The following is a 23,318-nucleotide window of genomic DNA, read 5'->3' on the forward strand; positions in this document are numbered from 1 at the left end:
ACACGGGGCTGGCCTTAATATGTTACACTGCAAAAACGGTTGTCAGCTGAGCCCAACCGACTTAATCAAGGCTGATACGATGCCTGTAAACAAAAGCCACCAAATACATTTTAAACCTGAGAACATTATCAATATTCAATGCCATCTACCCAAAAGGCATTAAAGAGTTGGTTGCTTGTGGAAAGGCCAATGTTATTACTGCTAAGATAGTGGAAGAAGAAGAAGAAGAAGAAGAAGAAGAAGAAGAAGAAGAAGAAGAAGAAGAAGAAGAAGAAGAAGAAGAAGAAGAAGAAGAAGAAGAAGAAGAAGAAGAAGAAGAAGAAGAAGAAGAAGAAGAAGAAGAAGAAGAAGAAGAAGAAGAAGAAGAAGAAGAAGAAGAAGAAGAAAGAAGATGATGATGATGATATCGGATTTATATCCCGCCCTCCACTCCGAAGAGTCTCAGAGCGGTTCACAATCTCCTTTACCTTCCTCCCCCACAACAGACACCCTGTGAGGTGGGTGGGGCTGGAGAGGGCTCTCACAGCAGCTGCCCTTTCAAGGACAACCTCTGCCAGAGCTATGGCTGACCCAAGGCCATGCCAGCAGGTGCAAGTGGAGGAGTGGGGAATCAAACCCGGTTCTCCCAGATAAGAGTCCTCACACTTAACCACTACACCAAACTGGCTCTCCTGTGCCCTGATGTGGATGGCCAGCTTGATCTCATCAGCTCTCAAAAGCTAGAAGGGGCCAGCCCTGGTTAGTAGTTGGATGGGAGACCTCAAAGAAATACCAGGGGCGTGATGCAGAGGCAGGCAATGGGAAATCACCTGTGTTCATCTCTTGCCTTCAAACACTAGCAGGGATGCTGAACTGATTTGTTATGAGGGCCGGCTTTGACACAAATGATAAGTTGCCAGGCTGGGCCATGTGTGTCATAAAACATAATTCCAGGTAGCAGAGATATAAACTTTATAAAGGGCTCAGACAAACACAATTAAAGATTTTTTAAAACTTAAAATAAAACATGCTATAAAACATCAGCATGCTTGCAGTATTTTGTTTAACAGTCTCTGATAACTGACACCTCTTGTTCTGAATTATTGCATCAAAAACTGGAGACAATGTCTGTACAATCTTGAGTATGCTGTTCTAGTGTGCATCTGTAAGTTGCAAACCTACTTTTGGTTTATTGACATTCATTACAGAAATCTTATGGTCAATATTTAGACCCAGAGGAAAACATGAAATGTCTGGGCATTGTGAGTTTTTGTATTTAAGTTGCTGCGTATGCTGGTCAACAACATGTGAAGGCGCCATGGCACAGGCTAAGGGTTATGTGTTTGTCTACAAAACTATAGTCTTCCCCAGAAAAATAACTGCAACTCCTATGAGGAAATGCAAGAATAGAGAGACAACAATGCATAGTGTTCAGTATCAGCCTACTATCTGGGATGCCTAGGTTCAAAATCCCCAACAATTAAAGGAAATCAAAGGAAAATGTGAAAGAAAAATAAAAGGAAATGTGCTGGGTAAACTTGGTCTGGACACATACACTCAGCCTATTCCTGGCTTGTTGTTATTCCTCTTCTAAATAGTTCACATGCTTTCCTGCTGGATCATGAGGGCATGAACACAGCGATAAATGGGGAGGCAAACCCACTTACCCCTAGGAGAACCCTGGCATAACAAGCCAACAAAACACACTCATTCTCTTCTCTTTAGCAAAGCAAAAAGCTCATACTTAGAATAAAACATTGCTGTTCTTAAGGGTGCTTTCTTTGTATCTCTCCCAAGTGATCGATTGAGAGAACTGGTCAAAAGAAACTCTCCCTCTTTCTCTCCCTCCCCAAGTTACAGGAGGGGGAGGAGCCTCAGCCAAAAGACAGACAAGAGGCTTGGCTCAGTAGCTCCGCTGTGTGATTGAGAGAGCCTGGCTCCTCCATTGAGCCAAACTCCTCCCCTTGAGAAGAGAGAGGGCGAAGAGGGAAAGAGTGAGAGGCTGCTTAGCTTGGCTGCCTCGTCTCAGGAGAGAAAGAAAAAAATGGTGACTAAAGGAAGCAGGCGCTGGAGAAGGAAGCAGACAGTTGCTGGCAGGCCTAATTGGAGCCCCGTGGGGGCCGGATGAGGCCCATGGGCGATGCATTTGATACCCCTGCACTATGGGGTTGCTGTAAGTCGGATGTGACCTGACAGCACTTTCCATCCATCAAATGTGAGCGAGAGAAAAAAAATGCATGCATGCACAAACAATATGATCCTATGCAGCTTGTGCAACATTGCATCCTTCTGTGAGATCCCTGCCAGTGACGGCTGGACTACCCTCTGCCAGTAATGGCAAGTAGGTTTCCCAAGAAGCATCGCCAAGAGCAGCTCTTGACATTCCTCCACAAGATGCATTGTAACAGTTCATTTATATGGGAAGAAGTACATGGATGTAGCTTGAAGAGAGCACAGGGAGGGGGAGGGCGCGTTAATTTCCATTAAAAACCCCATGGACCTCCAGCATTAAGAATCAAGCCAACCTCCATATGCACAGCCACACTCCAGGTCTGGTTTCCCCCTGAGAAACAATACACGACTCTGGGATATTTTTTTTTAACCCCTTTCACTGAAGCGTTGCCATTTCTCTTTACCTTAAATATTCCTGAAACAAAGTTCACAGTTAACACATCAGAGCAGCAGGGTATTCCCACCACCACCTCTTACCTTGATTTTTCACTTCTGCAAATTCTTTGTTATATTCCTCAAGGGTTTCCCTAAGTTTCTGGTTCTCTGTTTCAATATCATGCATGCGCTGGACTTTCAGCTGGAGCTGCTGCCCCAGATCTAGAGCTGGAACGGGATCTAAAATGATACAAAGATGACAATGCAATTAGATTTCATGTTTCGGGCAGTCAAATTTGTTAGTGGTTGAAGTCAGAAATATTTGACATTAAGGCATGCTGTTGCAGAACATTTGCATTAACTTGGCATCCAGCATGAATTCATTATTGTTATGCAGCACTCATGGGGAACAGGGGCTGCCGGTTGATCAAAATGTGCAGCTGGAGAGACCAATAGCACCAGATACGGAAAGGAGAGGGAGAAGAAATTGCAGACAACTTCATGTAGGAAGAGACCATCAAAAGCTACCAGTGATGGGGTGGTTGGTAGAAAGCAGAGCAGAAAGCAGGACAGCTCACGAGCTTGGGAGGTGAGCCATGAAAATGTATGAAGCTGCTTTATGTAGAGTTGGGCCACTGTGCTGTTGAGCTCAGAACTGTCTTCTCCAACTAGCAACTGATCTCTGAGTTTCCAGAGAGGAAAAAGTCTGTCCCCACACCAGCTATCTTAAATCAGGGGCACCCAACAAAACGTCCATGGGAACCATGATGTCTGTTGACACCTTTCTTGGTGCCTACCGCGTGGTTTCCCAAAGTGGCTGACGCCAGGTGGGGCTCTTGCCCAGCAGAGCTTCTGATTGGCTACCAGATTGATTTGCTGTGCAGATTAAAATAATGTCATTTCAGCAGCAGCTGTTACTACAGTGCTGGTTTTATGGTCTCTCGCTGCTCTTCCCCCAGGTATTTTAAAAATCACCCCTCTTTCCCCCTGCATTTGGGCTTTGTCCATTTTATGGTTGTGCCCACCACCCTGTGTCAGAAGAATTCCAAAGGTGCCCACAGGCTCAAAAAGGAGTTAACGGTAAAGGTAGTCCCCTGTGTAAGCATCAGTCATTTCCGACTCTCGGGTGACATCGCATCACAACGTTTTCACAGCAGACCTTTTATGGGGTGGTTTGCCATTGCCTTCCCCAGTCATCTACACTTTACCCCCAACAAGCTGGGTACTCATTTTGCCAACCTTGGAAAGATGGAAGGATGAGTCAACCTTGAGCCGGCTACCTGAAGCCAGCTCCTGCCGGGATCAAACTCAGGTCACGAGCAGAGCTTGGACTGCAGTACTGCAGCTTACCACTCTGCGCCATGGGGCTCCTATTCAAAAAGACCTTAAATCTTTTAACAGGAGACGGAAGGAATACACAAGGACTCAGGTATGTACTTTCAGCCCATAGGAAGGACTAGCAAATGCCAAAGTCTGTGCAGACGGCTTCTGACCAGGTCAAGGTGTCACGTTCCATAAGAACCAAACTCATATCACTAGCTCTTAACCTATGAGCTCCCTTGTGCCGGGGCAACTGTTGAACCTTTGACACTGCTGTCATAAGGCTACACCAAAGAAAAAAGATAGTGCTTCATTCATCTCTTGCATAATCAGGATGGCGCCTTCTTTTGAAATAAAGTTATCTTGTGCCATGCAAACACGGAACTTTGAAGTTGTCGAGCTGGCCAGCTACTGCCTGCCTCAGCCCAGAGGGTCCACTGTGGAAGGTGTACCGGAATAAGATATTTCATCCGGAAATCTTGTGTGAACTTATCGAATTTGTGAACTTGAATTTGAATCTTGGAACTACACAACTGGAGACTTTGCAATGTGTATGGACTTTGAACGAACACTGTGAGGGACTGGATTCCTTGGACACTGTAATTTATCAGATATGTTATTGTGGATTCCTCCGACAGTATATGGTTTTGGCTACGCTAATTCCTTATGTCCAGCTGTTTGTTTTCCACTTTCTTACTTAAATGGTGTGCAGTATGGGACACAATATAACACACTAAAATACTGTTGCTATCTATTTTATTGCAAGCACTATTAAGCAGTGGTTTCTTACGCAGTTGTAAGCCAGCACAGGCCTCAAAAACCCCAAGAGGGATTCCCATAACTTGGCTGAGACAACAGCAAAAAAAAAAAAAAAAAAAAGGAGGGGGAAGACAAGAGAAAGGGGGGTGGGGTAAAGTAGATCCATATCTACCTGGCAATCAAGAAGCCAGTAGTATAAGGAAGCTGTTCTGCTTTTGAGCTACACTGAAACCATTAAGCTTTTATACTCTGTTTAAGTAAAAATGGCCATTTTATTTAGCAGAAATGATCCTCTTTTACCTCACAGCCACCACCACCACGTACTGACTGTTCTGTCATTCTACCAAAGATAACTAAAGCCACCTGTTCTTCAGGTAAAACTAAGAGGTCCGAAGCGAGAGCCTTTGGAGGCAGCAAGAATCACTAGGGGCTGATGAGGAAGTCCAGGAGGTGCATAATACAGGTAGTTTCAGAGCATTAGAGAGATGCTATTACAGGTGTTAAACACCAGTGAGTTACAATACCGGGGGGGGGGGGGGGGGCGGAATATTACACTGAGGTGGTCACCAAGTTTATATACAGAACTGTAGCCAATCCAGGTGAGCACACCGGGACAACGCATGTACCTGCACACTCCGAAGGCTGCAACCGGTGCAAAACACAACAGCCAGGAATACCCTCCCTGAAAACATCAGGGCCCTGCGGGATCTGCCGCACTTCCGCCTGGCCTGTAAGACCGAACTATTTAAGCTTGCCTTCAATAGTTAAGGGGAGGTAGCAAATGTCCTGCAGCACTTACAATCCCACTGGACAAATATAGATATTCAGAAACATCGATGTGCATCTTGGATTTTATGGTTAAAATGTGTGGACTGATTTCACAGTATATTGTTTTTAATATTCAATGTGGTTTTTAACTGTTGTTAGCCACCCTGAGCCCGTTAGGGGAAAGTGAGATATAAATTTGATAAAAATAAAATATATATATATTTTTCACTGCATTTTCTGGCACACACTGAAAACAATGGCGCGCATGAAGGGGTCCTGCACAGGCATGCCATGGCGCACCTGCCGCATGAGGGCTCCACAAGTCCACTGGGGAAGCGGTGGCTGAATCACGAGCTGAGCCAGCCAGAGCAGGAGACTCCTGGAACCCAGAAGGCCTCATAAAAGACGATTGCATACACTGCTGCCGTGGGCGCCAGCATCACTTGTGAAATGGCTGCTAAGATTTAGTCTCCCGTCGAGGAATGTTAAACACGCCAATCTCCAAGGATCAACAACGGTACATATTAGGGAGCTCGCTTAATTTGCAGCCGCCACAATCATTAATTTCGCGGACCACCCTCAGCTCCCCGGGAAAGCATAATAATGGCATTGTGCCTCTCTCCCAACGCATGGAGCACAAGCTCAGGCACTTCGCAACGGGTAGGTCCAGCGCCAGAGTTTACAGAAGAACGGAGCTGGGTTATGTTGAGAAGAGAGGTGTCGGGTGTGCTGCGTTGTGTTAGTTCGCTCGTCGAAGGCTTCCTGACTTGCCATCTCTGTACCGCGAGAAAAACTACGGCTTCTCTTCTGCCCTCCTGGCCACATGCATACTTTATAACTACATCGTTTTCTCATTTCTTGTTTTTAGGCTAGAGGGTTTTTTATATATTATTAGAGCTGATAAAATATTCATTTCACGATAGGACTTTTTTCTAAAAAAATCCTATTTAACACAGTGAAGACTTCTGAGCAATTATCAAGGTTTAACTTCAATGGCAACTTCGAGACGCAAAACTGCCTTCGGGACTCTGGGCTACTGCATGAAAAGGCTGCGTGGGCCCGGCTGGCTAAAATGGACCTCATTGTCCTCTGTCAGGGTGGGGCTAGGGACAGTTATATCCAGAACAAGATATGGTGTGGATGTTCTCCAACCCCAGTGTTCCCTTGTGAGCTGTTTCTCAGCTGAAGTCCTGGCCTTCGCTTAGAACAGGAGTCCCCAATTTAATTCGTATTTATTTATAATTTTAACATATTCTGCCCTTCCCTGAATTCACAGGCACCTTGGCACCCAGGAAGAGTTTTTAGGAAGGGAGGGGCAGGTAGGGCATCTGACAAGCAAGGCCTCTAATTGACTACTGGAGATTTGATAAACTGTGCAGATTTTTTTTTACAAAAATGTTGCTTTGACAGCAGCACAGCATCAGGATCTGCACTGTGTAACTGAAGTTAAGCTACGGCAATCATATTGTGGCTGGGTCTGCATGCTGTGGCAGCCATTTTGTTGCTGTGCCCACCATGCCATGTACATATGAACATATGAAGCTGCCTTATACTGAATCAGACCCTCGGTCCATCAAAGTCAGTATTGTCTTCTCAGACTGGCAGCGGCTCTCCAAGGTCTCAAGCTGAGGTTTTTCACACCTATTTGCCTGGACCCTTTTTTGGAGATGCCGGGGATTGAACCTGGGACCTTCTGCTCCCCAAGCAGATGCTCTACCACTGAGCCACCATCCCTTAGGTTGCCAGCCTCCAGGTGGGGCCTGGGGATTTCCCGCTTTCACAACTGATCTCCCAACTGGCAAAGATCAGCTTCCCTGGAGAAAATGGCTACTTCGAAGGGTGGACTCTATGGCATTATACCCTGCTGAGGCCCCTCCCCTCCCCAAATGTCACCAGCTCACAGATCCACCCCCAAAGTCTCCAAGTATTTTCCAATACGGACCTGGTAACCCTTATGCCATGGCAGAATCCGAGATGTACCCACAGGCTCAAGAATTCTGGGAACCCCTGGCTTATAAGGATTTTGAGTTGCAAGTGCTGGGAAAGACCCCTCCACTGGTTGAGACCCTGGAGAGCCACAGGTGGTCACAATGGGTAATACTAGGCTAGATGAACCAATGGTCTACCTCAGGATAAAAGGCAGTTTCTTGTTCAGAGGTGCCATGACTCAGTGGGTAGCGCACCTGCATGGCATACAACAGTTCTCAGGATCAGTCCTTTGCACATCAAATTCACGGGGCTTCAGCAGCAGGTATTGAGAAGGGCTTTCCCCTGGTCAGCACAGACAACAGTGATCAAGAAGGCCCATTAGTCTGAGTACAAAAGGTGGCTTCCATGACCAATTGCGTTGTTAGATCTCAAGTATACCTACTAGAGTGCCAATATCTCAGACCAGTTTGGTGTAGTGGTTAAGTGTGCAGACTCTTATCTGGGAGAACCGGGTTTGATACCCCACTCCTCCAGTTGCACCTGCTGGAATGGCCTTGGGTTAGCCATCGCTATTACAGGAGTTGTCCTTGAAAGGGCAGCTGCTGTGAGAGCCCTCTCAGCCTCACCCACCTCACAGGGTGTCTGTTGTGGGGGGAGAAGATCTGAGTCTGAGAGAAGGGTGGGGTAAGCCGCTCTGAGTCTCTGATTCAGAGAGAAGGGTGGGGTATAAATCTGCAGTCTTCTTCTGCTGTCTTCTTCATACTTTGGAGCAGGGGTCCCTAACCTTTTTGAGCCTGAAGGCACATCCTGAATTCAATTCTGACAGGATAGTGGGTACAGTCCCAAAATGGCTGCCACAGGAGGTGGAGTCAGCCACCAAATGATTGCCACAGCTTAACTTCAGTAATACAGTGCAGATCCTTGTGTTGTGGGAGCAGCTGCTGCCAAGCCAACATTTAAAAATATCTGCACAGCCAGTCAAATTTCTAACAGGTGACCAGAAGCTTTGCTGGGCAAAAGGAGAGAAGTAGAGATTGGATTTATACCGCACCCGTCACTCGGACTCTCAGAGCGTGGCTTACAATCTGCTTCCCTTCCTCTCCCCACAACAGATGCCCTGTGAGGTGGGTGGGACTGAGAGAGCTCTGAGAGAACTATGACCGACCCAAGGCCACCCAGTTCTACCAGGCTCCATCCACTTCCAAAAAATCACTTGGCAAGCGCCTGAAAAGATATTGGTGGGTGTCATCATACTCACAGGGACCATGACAGGGACCCCTGCTTTGGACTACAATAAGTTTCCCAAAACATTTATATTTCTCTCCTATTCTGCAAAGAGTAAAAACTGGGCTTACTAAATGAATAACAATAATGCCTGAGGGCACTCTCTTTTTAAAAAACAGATTATCTAAGCTGCTCATTTTGAAGGATCCACAAGAATCTTAAAATCAAGCAAGGGTTTTGTGGGCTAAAATTAGCCAGCAATGTAGATTAACCTTCCCCCTCCCCTTCGCTCAACATCTACATTATAAAATGAATAATGACTAAACCTTTAGTCAATAAATTCCCAAATCCCTGGGAAGCATTATATCGTAAATGAAAATGTTGGCACTCTCATAATTATTCATCAGGATATGTATATTTAATTTAGCTCTATTAAAGGTTAATGTCAGAGAAGCAACAGTCGCAGAATCGAGTATGAACAGAATGTTAAAACCGTCTCCTCGCATTAAACTCCAAACTTTGTTTAAGTCAAGATGAATGATTAAAACGCCGGCAGCCTTTGAGTATTGTTTTGGGATATGTTAAAAAGGCCAGGCTGGAACATCTTTCTCCAGTTTAATTTTTATGGCTTCCGTTAAAGAAAATGGAGGTGGGGGGGGGGAACCTAATCACCTCGTCACAATTACAACCAGGGCATGATTCAGCTTATATGCAAACCCGGCCAGTTGGAGCTCCCAAACCTCAAATTGTGTCTTCTGCTTTAGAAAGAATGCATTAATAAGTACTAATAATTATTTTCACGAATTTAAAGTATTATTCTGAAAGCTTTGTTTCATGAAAGCTCTAGTCGACCCTGAAACAACAAGGTGATTTCTCCTGAGTGCATAAAACTGAAATCAAAATCTACAAAAAAACCCCCTGTACATGAGTTTTTCAAAAATCTTTTTTTAATTAAAAAGGACAAAATGTGAAGTTTAAAAGCTGCTCGAAGCAGAACTTCTGAAATCCCGAGACTCTCCACATCAGCAGATAATGAATTATCTTAAAAGCGAAATACTGAAAGTGCAATTACAGATGATTCCTGTGAGAAGAAAAAATGGAAGAAGCCTAAAGAAGCCAAGGTGGCTCCATAAACAGCTCTCTAAAGACTTGAGAAATAAAAAAGACTCCTTTAGAAATTGGAAGGTAAGGCCTTATAACCAAGGATGAATATAAACAAATCATCAGTGCTTGTAGAGAAAAAGTTAGGCAAGCTAAAGCTCAGTATGAGCTTAGGCTGGCCAAAGATGCTAAAAACAACAAAAAGGGTTCTTTTCTGATGTTCAGAGTAAGAAAAAGAGCAAAGACATGGGAGGGTGCAAGGGCAGGAAAGTGAAATTGTAACAGGTAATGAAAAGAGGGTGAAACTGATCAATGCCTGCTTTTCCTCAGTCTTCTCTTCTGAGGGAAACAGTGCTCAACATGGCAAAAACAGAACATATAATGAGGGTATGGAGTTGCAACCTAGGATCAGTATATGGGTAGTATATAAACACCTAGTTTCTTTAAATGAAACTAAGTCCTCAGGGCCAGATGAACTGCATCCAGGGATACTAAAAGAGCTTGCAGATGCAATTTCTGAGCCTCTTGCTATTATTTTTGAGAATTCTTGGAGAACAGGAGAGGTGCCGGAAAACTGGAGGCAGGTGAATGTTGTCCCCGTCTTCAAGGAGGAGGAAAAGGAGGATCCGGGTAACTACTAACCCATCAGCTTGACATCAATACCTGGAACATTTTTAAACCAAATCATCAAACAGTCAGTCCTGGAACATTTAGAAAGGATGGCTGTGATTACTAAGAGCTAGCATGGTCTGATCAAGAATAAGTCATGTCAGACTAACCTGATCTCTTTTTTGGAGAAAGTTACTACCTTGCTGGATCAGGAGAATGCTGTAGCCATAGTTTATCTTGATTTTAGTAAGGCTTCTGATAAGGTTTCAAATACTATCCTTGTTGACAAGTTGGTAAAATGTGGTTTGGATCCTGTTACTGTTAGGTGGATCTGTAACTGGTTGACAGATTGCACCCAAAGAGTGCTTGTGAATGGTTCCGCGTCCTCTTGGAGAGGAGTGACAAGTGGAGTGCCTCAAGTATCTGTTCTGAGATCTGTTTTGTTCAACATCTTTATAAATGATTTGGATGAAGGAATAGAGGGAATGCTTATTAAATGTGCAGATGATACTAAATTGGGAGGGGTTGCAAATACAGTAGAAGACAGAAACAGGACACAGGATGATCTGGACAGGCTGGAAAATTGGGCTAAAACCAATAAAAATAATTTTAACAGGGATAAATGTAAAGTTCTGCATTCAGGCAGGAAAAATCCAATGCACGGTTATAGGATGGGAGAGACTTGTCTTAGCAGTAGTATGTATAAAAAGGATCTAGGGGTCTTATTGGACCATACGTTGAACATGAGTTAACAGTGCAATGTGGTGGCTAAAAAAGCAAATGCAATTTTGGGCTGTATCAACAGAAGTATAGTGTCCAGATCACGTGAAGTGATGATTTCGCTTTACTATGCTCTGGTAAGACCTCACCTGGAGTATTGTGTTCAGTTTTGGGCACCACATTTTACGAAGGATATAGACAAGCTGGAATGGGTCCAGAAGAGGGCAAAGAAGATGGTGAGGGGCAGGACCAAATCTACATGTTTTTTATGGGGGGGGGGGGGTGCAAAATTAAAAAATGGCGCCCCCTTAGGGCCCATTCTATTTTATGGTCCCTTAGAATACAATGGACCCCATACCCAATTTGGCGCCCCCCCTTCATCGGCGCCCGGGGCAAGCACCCCCCTTCGCCCCCCCCCCCAGATCCGGCCCTGGTGACGGGTCTGGAGACCAAGTCCTATGAAGTAAGGCTGAAGGAGCTGTGCATGTTTAGCCTGGAGAGAAGGTGGCTGAGAGGTGATATGATTACCATCTCCAAGTACCTGAAGGGCTGTCATATAGTGGATAGGGCGGAATTGTTTTCTGTAGCCCCAGAAAGTAGGACCAGAATCAACAGGCTGAAATTAAATCAAGAGTTTCCAGCTCAACATTAGGAAGAACGTCCTGACCATTAGAGCAGTTCCTCAGTGGAACAGGCTTCCTCAGGAAGTGGTGGGCTCTCCTTCTTGGAGGTTTTTAAACAAAGGCTAGATGTCCATCTGACAGCAATGAACATCCTGTGAATTTAGGGGGAGGTATTTGTGAGTTTCCTGCATTGTGCAGGGGCTTGGACTAGATGACCCTGAAGGTCCCTTCCAACTCTATGATTCTAAGTTCTGACATCCCAGCAAAAGGTAAAAATGGATCAAAAGTTGCAAAAGAGATGGAGAAATATCTGACTATTTACAGAACCCAACTGCTAAGCATGCAAGATTGGGGGTGACATGATTTGGAGGAAGGTATTAAGAGAAAGCAATGAACTTCTAATGATAAGACCTTGGTCCAAATGTCCATAGAGACTCTGTTCCTCCACCACCTGCAGTGCAAGTGAATCAGAGACCTGTCTCACGCAGCAATCATATATCTGCAAGACAGCTGCCATACAACACTTTTGAGTATTGGTAGTGTTCTGTAGAGATTAGCATCATTGCAGGTTTAAAGATTTATTCTACAGAAACTACTATTATTAATGGCATCAGACAGTAAAAGTGGGTGGCACACATGTCAATCAAAAAGTAGCAAAATCAATAAGCAAAGTACAATTCTTTACAAATCTGCTTGACTGTAGTTGCCTCATATCAGGTTATCAGCTTAAATAAAATTCCCACAGCTCCGTGTCTTTTTGGCCCTCTATCATGGGCAGTGGGGGAATTCTCTGGTTCCCATACCTTTGCAGGGCATGCCCTTGCTGTGGTGATGATGAATTCTATATTGTTGGGTCCATCATAAAAAAAAATGGATCCAAAAAGAAGCATCAACAAGTATGCTCTGGGATTTCCCCTTGAGGCCACTGGCTAACCTGGGGGTACCCCAGAAACATCTCCACTGTCCAGAAAGCACAGTAGCCACTTCTTAGCAGAGGCTATCAGGGTAAAGGGTAGGGAGAAATCTCTAAGAGTAACGTTAACCTGCCTAATCCTGCCATCATATATATACTGATTTTACTGTTAAAAGACAACAGTTTTGGGAATGCAAGAATGAAGTCTGTTGCCAAAATTGTATTGGGTGGGGACATATCACCCTGTGGCCCCAAGATCCTAACCCCCATTTTAAATTAAATACAACCCCTTTTTGCCAAGAGAGGGAAACAATACTGGTCTATTAGCAAAGAGATGGCTATTAAGGATAATCTTCACCCTTAATACACAAATCTTGGTAATACAAAGATAACTTAAAATGTCACTCTTCTCCTCCCGCTCCCAGCATTGTTTGGTGAAACGCTCAATGTCCCCCCCCCCCCGGCCCCCCGAAGCCTACCTTCCACAATGACATCACGCGCCCGCGTAGATTACTTTGTGCTGGGGCACTCTAGGCTAATGTAATCATATGATTACATAATTAACCCAGCTGTCTCATTAAGAAAATCAACTGGAATTCAGGGCATAATTAGTCATACAGCAATTAGCATGCTGATGAGCAAAATGATGAAAATCCCCCTAGATGAAGAATGTGCTGGGACCACCCATGGCATCACCAAAAGAAGAGTGAGCCCATCTCAACTGAAAAGGGGTGGAGGAAGAAGGCATGTATAAATATCATCTCTTCTCGGGAATACGTTAAAATCCAAAACGGAAAAGGGGGGGGGGGAATTAAACCTTGTGTGAGAATCCATCAGCAGGTCTCATTAACACTCTAAAATAGCTCTCTCTCTCTCACTGAAAACTCACTAGTAGACCAAGAACAGATGGTAGGATTGTCAGGTCTAGGTTGGGATATTCTTGGGAGATTTTGGGGGGTGGATCCTGGGCAGAGCAGGCAGGGTTCAGGGAGGGGAGGAACCTCAGCAAGGTATAATGCCACTGAGTTTACCTTCCAAAGCAGCCATTTTCTCTAGGGGGACTGATCTCTTTAGTCTGGAGATCAGTTTAAGGTTTATTGGATTTATATCCCGCGTTCCCCGCCGAAGCAGGATCAGCGTAGCGCACAACCAGTAAAAACCAACAATACATTCATATTAGGAATCAAGTTGCACCTTTAAGACCAACCAAAGTTTTATTTAGAACGTAAGCTAAGAACGAGGGGATCCCCTCATCTGATGAAGCTTACATTCTAAATAAAACTTAGTTGGTCTTAAAGGTGCAACTTGACTCCTGCTTTGTTCAACTACTTCAGACCAACATGGCTGCCCACCTGGATCTACATTCATATTACTTACATCATAAATTAAAATTAGACAATTAAAACCGTTAAAACAGTTTGGTGCTAATTGTGGTTACTAATTCAGTTGTAATTCTGGAAGATTTCCAGCCACTTCTTGAAGGTTAGCAACCCTAAGACGCAGAGCTCCAGCTCCACAGAACAGATTGCAAGCCCTTCTCAAAGAAAACCATTGTGCAGGTGCCCATAGACGATTGCAATATACTCAATAGGAAAATAGGCACTTCCACCTATCAAGGTTAGGTTGTAGATCCAGCTAGTGCAGTACTGTGTGTTTTGACTCACAGTGGCCCTCCAGGACTCACCCAAAAGATCTTTTTTTGCATTCTACCAAACTCAGTCACCGGTCTGTCTGTCCCAGCTGGGTCAAACGGAGAGTAGTTCTGCAAGACCATCCCAAACACCTGCTGAAGTTGTCTTTCAACTGAAGGTTACCTGGCATTGTCTATGTCACTTTCTGCATCTCCAAAAGGTGGTCTCTTACTGAGCTATGCTCCCATCAGAAGAAAGTCAAGGAGACAAGGGTGACAAGAAGTAATGGGCATCACGGTCGGCAAAGCGCTCTGTGTCCTCCCCTGCAGGGTGAGGCCAAAGATGCAAACTGACGGGCAAGCCAAAAGCAGCAGGTTGGATCCTGCAATCTGCCAGCGGAAGGTTTGAGGATTAAGGAATTTTTCCATCTTCTGCTCCCTTCAGCAGTCCATCTTGACTGTTGAAGGGAGCGGAAGATGGAAAAATTCCTTAATCCTCAAACCTTCCACATGGATCAAGATACTATAAGTAGGGAGGGTGTGAATTCACCTTCCCCTTTCTCCTTGTCAGGGGCCCTAAGCTGTTGGAAGAGACAGAACAGGAGATTTCAAGCACTTGTATGAGCACACATCCACCACCTGCCATACAGGCTTGACCAACTGCTGACACTTCCTGCCACCACTCAGCTGGATGGCAGGAGAAAAAGGGGGGAGGCCACTGGCAGAGTCAGGGCAGCAATGATGTCACTTCCAGTTGCTCTAGAAATGACATCATCAGGCAAGGCTCCATCGGAGTTGGGTGGGTTTCCATACTTCCCTAGTGAAGTATGAGGGAGTATGATGTCTAGGAACAGGTGTTTCTGATTCCTCTTCTCCCATTCATGACAACTAGGCCAAAGACTGCAGACAGGAAGGGGAAGTTGTAGGGAGCAGGAAAGGGGCGGGAACAAAGCCACGAGCTACTAAACCTACTTGGACCCAGGATGCCCGCCCCCAGGGCTTTCCTAAGAACTCCAGAGGCTCCAAGGATGGCTATGGCAGGCTGTTGCCAATCTTGTAGGATTGTTCATCTTGAACTAAAGTTGAATCATCCTTGCTGATGATCTCAAATATCCAGGAATTTTCCAGCCTGGATCTGGCAACCCTAGGCATGGTCTAGTGCAGGGGTGGCCAAACTTACTTAATGTAAGAGCCACACAGAACAAACATCAGATGTTTGAGAGCCGCAAGGAAGGAAGGAAGGAAACTTTAACTTTAAATGCATTCTCCAAGTTACCGGCTGGCCTGGTTTGGAGAAGTGATTTAAAGAGAGAAATGCCTTCTCCAAGCCAGCCAACAGGGCAGGGAGGGCTTCAGGAGCCACACAGTATGTGTGAAAAAGCCACATGTGGCTCCTGAGCCCCAGTTTGGCCACCCCTGGTCTAGTGGTTACAATGTTGGACTAGGAGCTGAGAAACCCAGGTCTGAATCTCCACTCTGTCGTAGAAATCTGCTTGGTGATCTTGGGGCAGCCACACATACTTAGCCTAACCTACCTCATAGGGTTGGTGTGAGAATATAATGGAGAAGAGCAGGATGCCACTTTGTGTCCCCACTAAGCAGAAAAGTGAGGTAGAGATTAAGTAAATAAATAAAATGTCCCCCGCCAGCTAAAGCACTGGTCTGGCTTCCTCCTTGCCCCAATTAAACTGCAAGAGGCTGCTGCAGAAAGCCACTCTCCTCCCCCGGGCCCAAGAATTTCAAGAGCTCCAAAGGTATGAGTGGGATGAGAGGAAAGCACGTGCCGCTTAACAAACAGAACAGCACTCCCAGGCCTTAGCCGGAAACCAGAGCTGCTGCACTAGCCTTGGCAGGGCTGGTGCTTCCGACTCGGCGGTGATTCTGCAGCGGCTGAGTGGAATTCTGGAAAAGGCGAACTCCAAACCACACTGAATTACAAAGTGCTCCCCAAACTCCACCAAAGGGATCGTGGGCTCCTATTTTGCCAAAGCACAGAAAGAAAAAAAGACAGCTGGAAACTATGGAATGGAGTTTCTTAGACAAGACTGGGGCACTGATCCGGAGACATTGCAACGCCTCCCTTTGCAGATCTTCTGCATCAAAGGCCAGCTGCTGCACTGGAGAAAAGGAAGGAAACCCCCCCCCCCTCCCTGCACGTTAAATATTCATTTGCACTAAAAACAGAGGCCTCGGCAAATTTCAGATGCTCATCTGCGTTGAATGGCGGGATTGAATGGCCTGCCCCCGATGTGCTTCCATGACGAGTGTGATTTGGATATCCTGTGACCAACAGCACAATAACGTCTGCGTGAAATTTTAAGCAGGGGATACATGTGATGCACCCATAATGCAGCAAGGCTGGATATTCTGTTTATCTTGTTAATACACCCATTTGCCACACAGTAATTCGTTTTTTTCAATTTGGGGCAGGGAGGGAAGAGGCAGGATGTGAAAACAAAAGGACTTCCTTCCCTTTCCCCCTGCCCCCCTCCATGGCAACCCAGACAACAGCCAGACAGCCAGTTACGGAACACGGGCAGAACCACAGAGGCAATTAATATTTTATGCCGCTGGTAATGTGCTTCCTTGGGTCTAAAAATAATCCATTTGGAGAGGCTGCTTGCCCAAAACCAGGTCTCAAGCAAAGCGCCGGGGTACGATTCCAAGAAAACTTAGATGCTGGTAAAGAACAGGAAGGAGGCGTTAGAGCCCGCAGGCAAGTCCTTTAAAAATGCATTACTTTCTTTTAAAGACCACAACACACACGGTCCTCACCATTGTAAAGCAAAGGAGCTGTTTTAGCATCCCTGCCTATCTCAAGAGATTTTGAGCAGCAGACAAGGCAAGCAAAAGCCACCTGACATCTCCTCCCCACGCACCTTCAGATGCCAAAGCCAAGCAAGTGGTTTCGAACATCAGCTTCCTTGCAGTCAGTGGAGGGTGCAAGTAGACTTCCCAAATGCCCAGACCCAGTGGGGAATTTCCTGCTCCCAACCCCGATCTATCAGCCTTTGAGAAAGTAAGGAGCTAGATTAAAAATGGCCTCCAAAATGACACTCTAGGAATTTCCCCTAATTTCTATAGTCTTTAACCATGAAGATGAGGGGAAATTCCTAGAAGTAACATCACATCGTCCCTGAACTCTACCCTCTCTAGGCACTCCCCCACCCTCGCATCTCTTGGCATCTATGTAGCGTTCGGAGACCCAAATGAGGGTCATTTATCCTTGAAGCCATCTGGTACATACCCAGAAGAAAAGCTCCTCCTACTGTTCTACAACCTTGGGCATTGCAAAAACCTTGAACAATGTCAAAGGTCACTGCCAAGGACTGCCCATGTAAATTCACTGAAAGTTAAACTTCATAGTTTCATTATAACTACCAGGGCTTTTTTTTTTTTTTAGCAGGAATGCACCGGAACGCAGTTCCAGCTGGTTTGGTGTTGAGGGTGTGGTCTAATATGCAAATGAGTTCTTGCTGGGCTTTTTCTACAAAAAAGCCCTGTGAAACAATGGTGATGTCAGGGGGTGGGGCCTAATATTCACATGAGTTCCTGCTGGGCTTTTTCTACCAAAAAAAGCTCTGATAACTACTAACTAATTTTGTTTTGGTAAATAATATAGTTGATGATCTGATAATGCCAAGGGGTTTTTTTGCTTTAATAAAGTCAATCCTTAAAAATTCTTGATTAATCAACCGACAATCTTTTTTGTTCCAATCAAATACCTAACCTTAAACCTACCTCACAGGGCTGCTGTTAAGTGTTTAAAAAGAAATACAAAGAGCATTAAACAAGCTGGAAGAATTATGCATGATTGTCACAATAACAAAGCTGCTTATGTTCCCACTGCTGAAAATGCATTTCAGACAAAATAATAATAATTCCTATCATTGTATTGCGGCTTCTGAATATTCATATGCCTTCCAGCATAATTGCTTCATTAATTATTCCCCAGCAAATGAATAAACCAGCATTGCCTAGAGGATTTTGTTGCAGAGAACTGCACCTTGCCTCATTCCCACGTGATTCTGCTAACCGAGAAGAGAGTTGGCTTTTTAAAGTCAAGGCCCCTTCCCCCTCTTTTGGCCTCAGTATTTCCTAGGAAGTACCCAGAAACCATACTTAAGAACACCTCAGCCACTGCTTCAGCAAGGCCCTTCTCTAATTGGTCAAAGCTACCCAAGGCTTCTTCAAACATACTGCTTTCATATTTCAAATATGCATGGTGTGCCCTTCAGACAATAACCGTGTTTATGTTTTCACAGCACATTCCCCACATTATATACAGACACCAGGGTTTGCATTTGTACATCCTTGGAACATGCCGTGCCAGGAAAAATATCCCAGGGGAGGCTGTATGTGGTCATGCTTCAAAGGGGAAAAAAGGGACGTCACATGCAACTGAAACAGAAAGGAACAGAGAAGGGAGGGGCAACAGGGGGAAAAAAGTATGCAGTTTATACAGAAATTCAAAGATGTTTACAGAGTGAGCCCTAACATTCAGAGATGGGACAAGAGACAGGCCATTTTTGGAGGTGGCATTCAGCTTTTGGAACCCCTCCCCACTGAGATTCATTTGCCATTAGGGTTGCCATGTCTGGGTTGGGAAGTACCTGGAGAGTTTTGGGGGGTACAGCCTGGGAAAGGTAGGGTTTGGAGTGAAAGGTACAATGCCACAGAGTCCAGCTAGAGTGTCAGCAGTAGGACTGGGAGACCCAGATTCAAATCCCCAATGAGCCATGAAGCAAATGGGCAACCTGAGACCTTGCTCTCCCTAGCCTACCTCACAGGGTGGTTGTGAGAGCAAAATGAAGGAATTGTGTATACGACCCTGAGATCCTTTGGAGGAAGGGCAAGATAAAAATGCGATAAACTCCCCTTCACACACTGCTGGGTTGCACCTCATGCTTTTGCAGACAATCTCACTCCCCCCCTCCCCCAAATCCTTTCATAGAACTCTGCTCCACTCCAATTCACAGTATACAAGCCTTAATTTTATTTCTATGTTTTTACAACTCAGGGTGCTATATGGATTATCTGCCATGGCCCTGGAAGGTCTTGGGCTGCTCCCCCATTTTATACTCCTTTAAAAAAAATTCTTTGGTATGTATACCAAGCCTGAATTTTCAATCACATTCTCAGGGCGATTTTGTTTTATTATTAAATAAGACTTTCCCTCCAATAGCTGAAAGCCCAAACACAGGCCGCTAGTGTGTATTTCAAACACAGGCAGGACACAGAAACCAAAAATGGATCTGCTTTCGATTTATGGAGACATCCATCACGTCCCTGAAAATCCCAATCATTTTTCAGATGAATATATAAACCCCAGTTTTCTACTGACCCACCTCCCTAAACAGCTTGGGATTCAAATCCACAATAACTCATATAATGGAAAGGACACTCCGTTAGGGCTGGACTTCAGGGCTGAAGTTTGAGGCCCCGGCTCACACAATCAGCAGCCACCCGCCTCCCACGCTGGCTGCTGTTTTGCATTTGAAATATGCATTGCTGCTTAATGTGGCAGGAGAGACATAAGGCCACCCAGCAAGCTAGGGTTGCCAATCCCCAGGTGGGGGCAGGGGATCCCCTGCTTTGGAGACCCTCCCCCCGCTTCAGGGTCGTCAGAAAGTGGGCGGAGGGGAGGGAAATGTCTGCTGGGAACTCTATTATTCCCTATGGAGATTTATTCCCATAGAAAATAATGGAGAATTGATCCGTGGGTATCTGGGGCTCTGGGGGGGGGGGGGCTGCTTTTTGGGGTAGAGGCGCCAAATTTTCAGTATAGCATCTAGTGCCTCTCCCCAAAATACCCCCAAGTTTCAAAAATATTGGACCAGGGGGTCCAATTCTATAAGCCCCAAAAGAAGGTGCCCCTATCCTTCATTATTTCCTATTAAAGGAAGGAAGCGCAAAGGTGTGCCGTTCCTTTAAATGTGATGGCCAGAACTCCCTTTGGAGTTCAGTTATGCTTGTCACAGCCTTGATCTTGGCTCCACCCCTAATGTCTCCTGGCTCCACCCCCAAAGTCTCCTGGCTCCACCCCCAAAGTCCCCAGATATTTCTTGAATTAAAATTGGCAACCCTACAGCAAGACCAGAATCTAAATTTGCAACTCCACTTCTGGCAATAGTGCAGAGCTGGGCATGGTGTAGCAAACAGAGTGCCTGATGAGGATCCTGTGAGAGACAGGTTCGAATCCCCACTTCTACCAAGGAAGCTTGCTGGGTGACCTTGGACTCATCACAAACTCTCAGCCAGGCCTACCTCACAGGGTGGTGGTTGTGAGAAACTGGAGGAGGGGAGAACAATGTCATAAAGCTGGTTTGAGTCCCCAACTGGGGAGAAAAATAGGATATAAATAAACCATATGCAAAATGCATACATTATCAATGAGGCAACCTGCAGAAGTCTGATCAAAGATGCTGTCTCTTTTTTTAAATTATTATTATTTATTATTATCTGTTTATTTATATTCCGCCCATTCCCCATAGGGGCTCAGAGCGGAGAGCAGTCAAGAGTGTCCTTCCCTAAGCTGTAGAGAAGGGCATTATTTTGGGGTGATGTGCTGGAAACCTCCAGGGACCTATGAATGAAGGAACTTTGGTTCAACTCGCCATAGTTTTGAAATCTCACTCATTTCCCCAAGCCTTCCACTAACCGACCCATTTGAATGGAACTTGCACTGGGATTGTGCCCTGGTGGTCTCCACCTTTCAGCTCTCTATCTGAAGACTGAGATTACTTGGATATCAGGGAAATACAACCACATTTTTCCATTTCAGGATGAGTAACAACAGCAGTGTTTGCCAGTTGAGAGGGAAAGGAAGGAAGGAAGGAAGGAAGGAAGGAAGGAAGGAAGGAAGGAAGGAAGGAAGGAAGGAAGGAAGGAAGGAAGGAAGGAAGGAAGGAAGGAAGGAAGGAAGGAAGGAAGGAAGGAAGGAAGGAAGGAAGGGAGGGAGGGAGGGAGGGAGGGAGGGAGGGACAGATAGACAGACAGACAGACAGAGACTGCTACTCTTTATAAATCAGTAAGCCATTTAGTTATAAACGTATTTTGAAACTGGCAGTTTCTTGGAGCCTTGTTTAGAAGGAGTGAGAGGAGAGAAACCTTGAATTCTGCTGAATCCATTATAGAACATAAAAGCGATGATGCTTCAGCAGAGATACACATTTTTTTACATCCTAGATTAAAATGGGTGCCCTATTTATACACCATTACCAAAGACAGGAACACACGCTTCCTTTAAGAAGCAGAGAGTTAAGGCACGAGGCGCAATTATGACGCAGCTCTCTTTGAAGCCCAATAGAAAACTGCGCCTCTCAGTGTGCCAGCAGAGATGCTTTGTCCTCGACAAGCATCCCCCTGCAGCATCACTGCAATGGCTCTGTCAGCGCAGAGCTGCCCAGGACATCCGAAACAACACGTTTGGAACAAAAAGTGCAGGTAAATATTTGGAGGCGTATAGGAAACAGCAAGTCAGCTGCAACTGGGGGAAAGAAGAGGCCAAAACCCCCCACATGTCTGAAGCTGCAACACTAGCTTCATTCCTGAACAGGAGCCAACCAGTTGAGTCTGTGCCCGAAAGGGGTGTCAGCACAGAGTCACCAATCTCCAGGTGGGACCTGGAATTCTCCCAAAACTGTAACTGATCTCTTTTTCGTTTCTGTAATTCCATTTTTTGCATAGCATGTACGTGTTTCCCATCCCCCACCCCTAATCTTTGTAATCTTGGTCCTACTGCATTGCTTATTAGAACTCTTGTGTTCTTTGATTACACTGTTTTACACCATGTATCCTGTTAGTGAGAAAAGACTGTGAAGTAAATGAATGCATCAAAAGAAAGAAAAGCCAACCCGGTGTTGGAAAATCTGGCAGAGGAAATAAGCCCTCAGCTGGTCAGTTCTCATGATTCCTGACCACATCTGTACCTAAGCTCTGGAAGGAAGCAAGTGTGTAGCTGCCAGTTATTTGTGGCATTTTTTTGTGGAATCTATTTCTTGACATTTTCCATGAACCTTCCGTGAAGCTAAGCAAGATCGGCCCTGGTTACTACTTGAATGGAAGACTACAGAGGATATCCAGGGTTGTTCTGCAGAGGCAGGCCATGGCAAGTCACCTTTGCTTGTCTCTTGCATTGAGAACCCTATGGGTCACTGTAAGTCAGCTGTGACCGAACAGTTTACCAACACCACCAGCCATAGGGGCAAACGCATCCAGGTTCAATGCTGAAGCAGTTTGCTTTGGATACAAACTGAAGATGCAACACAGTCCCTGCAGTAATTAGAAAGGTAGCTTGGACTGTTCTCTGAGATGTTAGGCCAGTACATTGCACTTGCAATTTCCCCTCATCAGAAACGTGTTGTAGCATGGCAATTGGTGCAATGATATGCTACTCAAAATGCCACAGCCAAACGACGGCAGGAGGAGAAAACGCCCACTGGCTGGGACACAGGGCTACACTTGCTTTTTTTGGAACAGAACAATAAGTCCGCATACCTGGAACATCAATTAATCTCTTGTAGACATTCAGGAATGCTGCCTCTGCTTCTTTACTTCTTTTACCCAGTGCATCAATCTGAAAAGGCAAAAAGAGGTGGGAGAAGAAAGAAGGTAAGTCTCAGATCAACTTTTGAAGTAAAAAGAAAGAGAGTCCATCCAACACACCAGCGGGGCTGGATTTATGACTGTATAAACATTACTGGGGAAGCTAGTTCATTTCTCGTTTGAAATGGGAAGCTGAGCTCTCTGCAGGGCTGGAAAAATACTGCCTCGCTCTCCAGGATCCAAGCAACAGCATCCAATTTCTACGCCCAAGCCAAATTTGGCTCTTCTTCCGGGGGGTGGAGGTGGCTGAAGCAAAGGAGCGAAGTTTCCTAGCCCCCTGACGCTGAAGCCTTGAAAGGGACTGAGGAGCATAAGAACATAAGAGAAGCCATGTTGGATCAGGCCAGTGGCCCATCCAGTCCAACACTCTGTGTCACACAGTGGCCAAAAAACCCAAGTGCCATCAAGAGGTCCACCAGTGGGGCTAGAAGCCCTCTCACTGTGCCCCTTCATGCACCAAGAATACAGAGCATCACTGCCCCAGACAGAGAGTTCCAACAATACCCTGTGGCTGATAGCCAATGATGGA

At 45.4% G+C, this 23,318-nt stretch overlaps 1 protein-coding gene across 11 annotated transcripts in view; it reads right to left on the minus strand.

Annotated features, from left to right (window-relative positions):
• The window catches only part of CUX1 (cut like homeobox 1), a 364,039-nt gene that overhangs the window by 160,271 nt on the left and 180,450 nt on the right, over positions 1-23,318 (minus strand). For all 11 annotated transcript variants that reach the window (XM_060259668.1, XM_060259667.1, XM_060259669.1 and 8 more), the window contains exons 4-5: positions 22,682-22,760; positions 2,689-2,826 (exon numbers count right to left, since the gene is read on the minus strand). In XM_060259668.1, coding sequence (XP_060115651.1) covers positions 2,689-2,826; positions 22,682-22,760 — 217 coding nt within the window. The remainder of the gene's footprint in view (positions 1-2,688; positions 2,827-22,681; positions 22,761-23,318) is intronic.

Source organism: Heteronotia binoei, chromosome 18, assembly GCF_032191835.1.
Source record: "Heteronotia binoei isolate CCM8104 ecotype False Entrance Well chromosome 18, APGP_CSIRO_Hbin_v1, whole genome shotgun sequence".
NCBI lineage: Eukaryota > Metazoa > Chordata > Lepidosauria > Squamata > Gekkonidae > Heteronotia > Heteronotia binoei.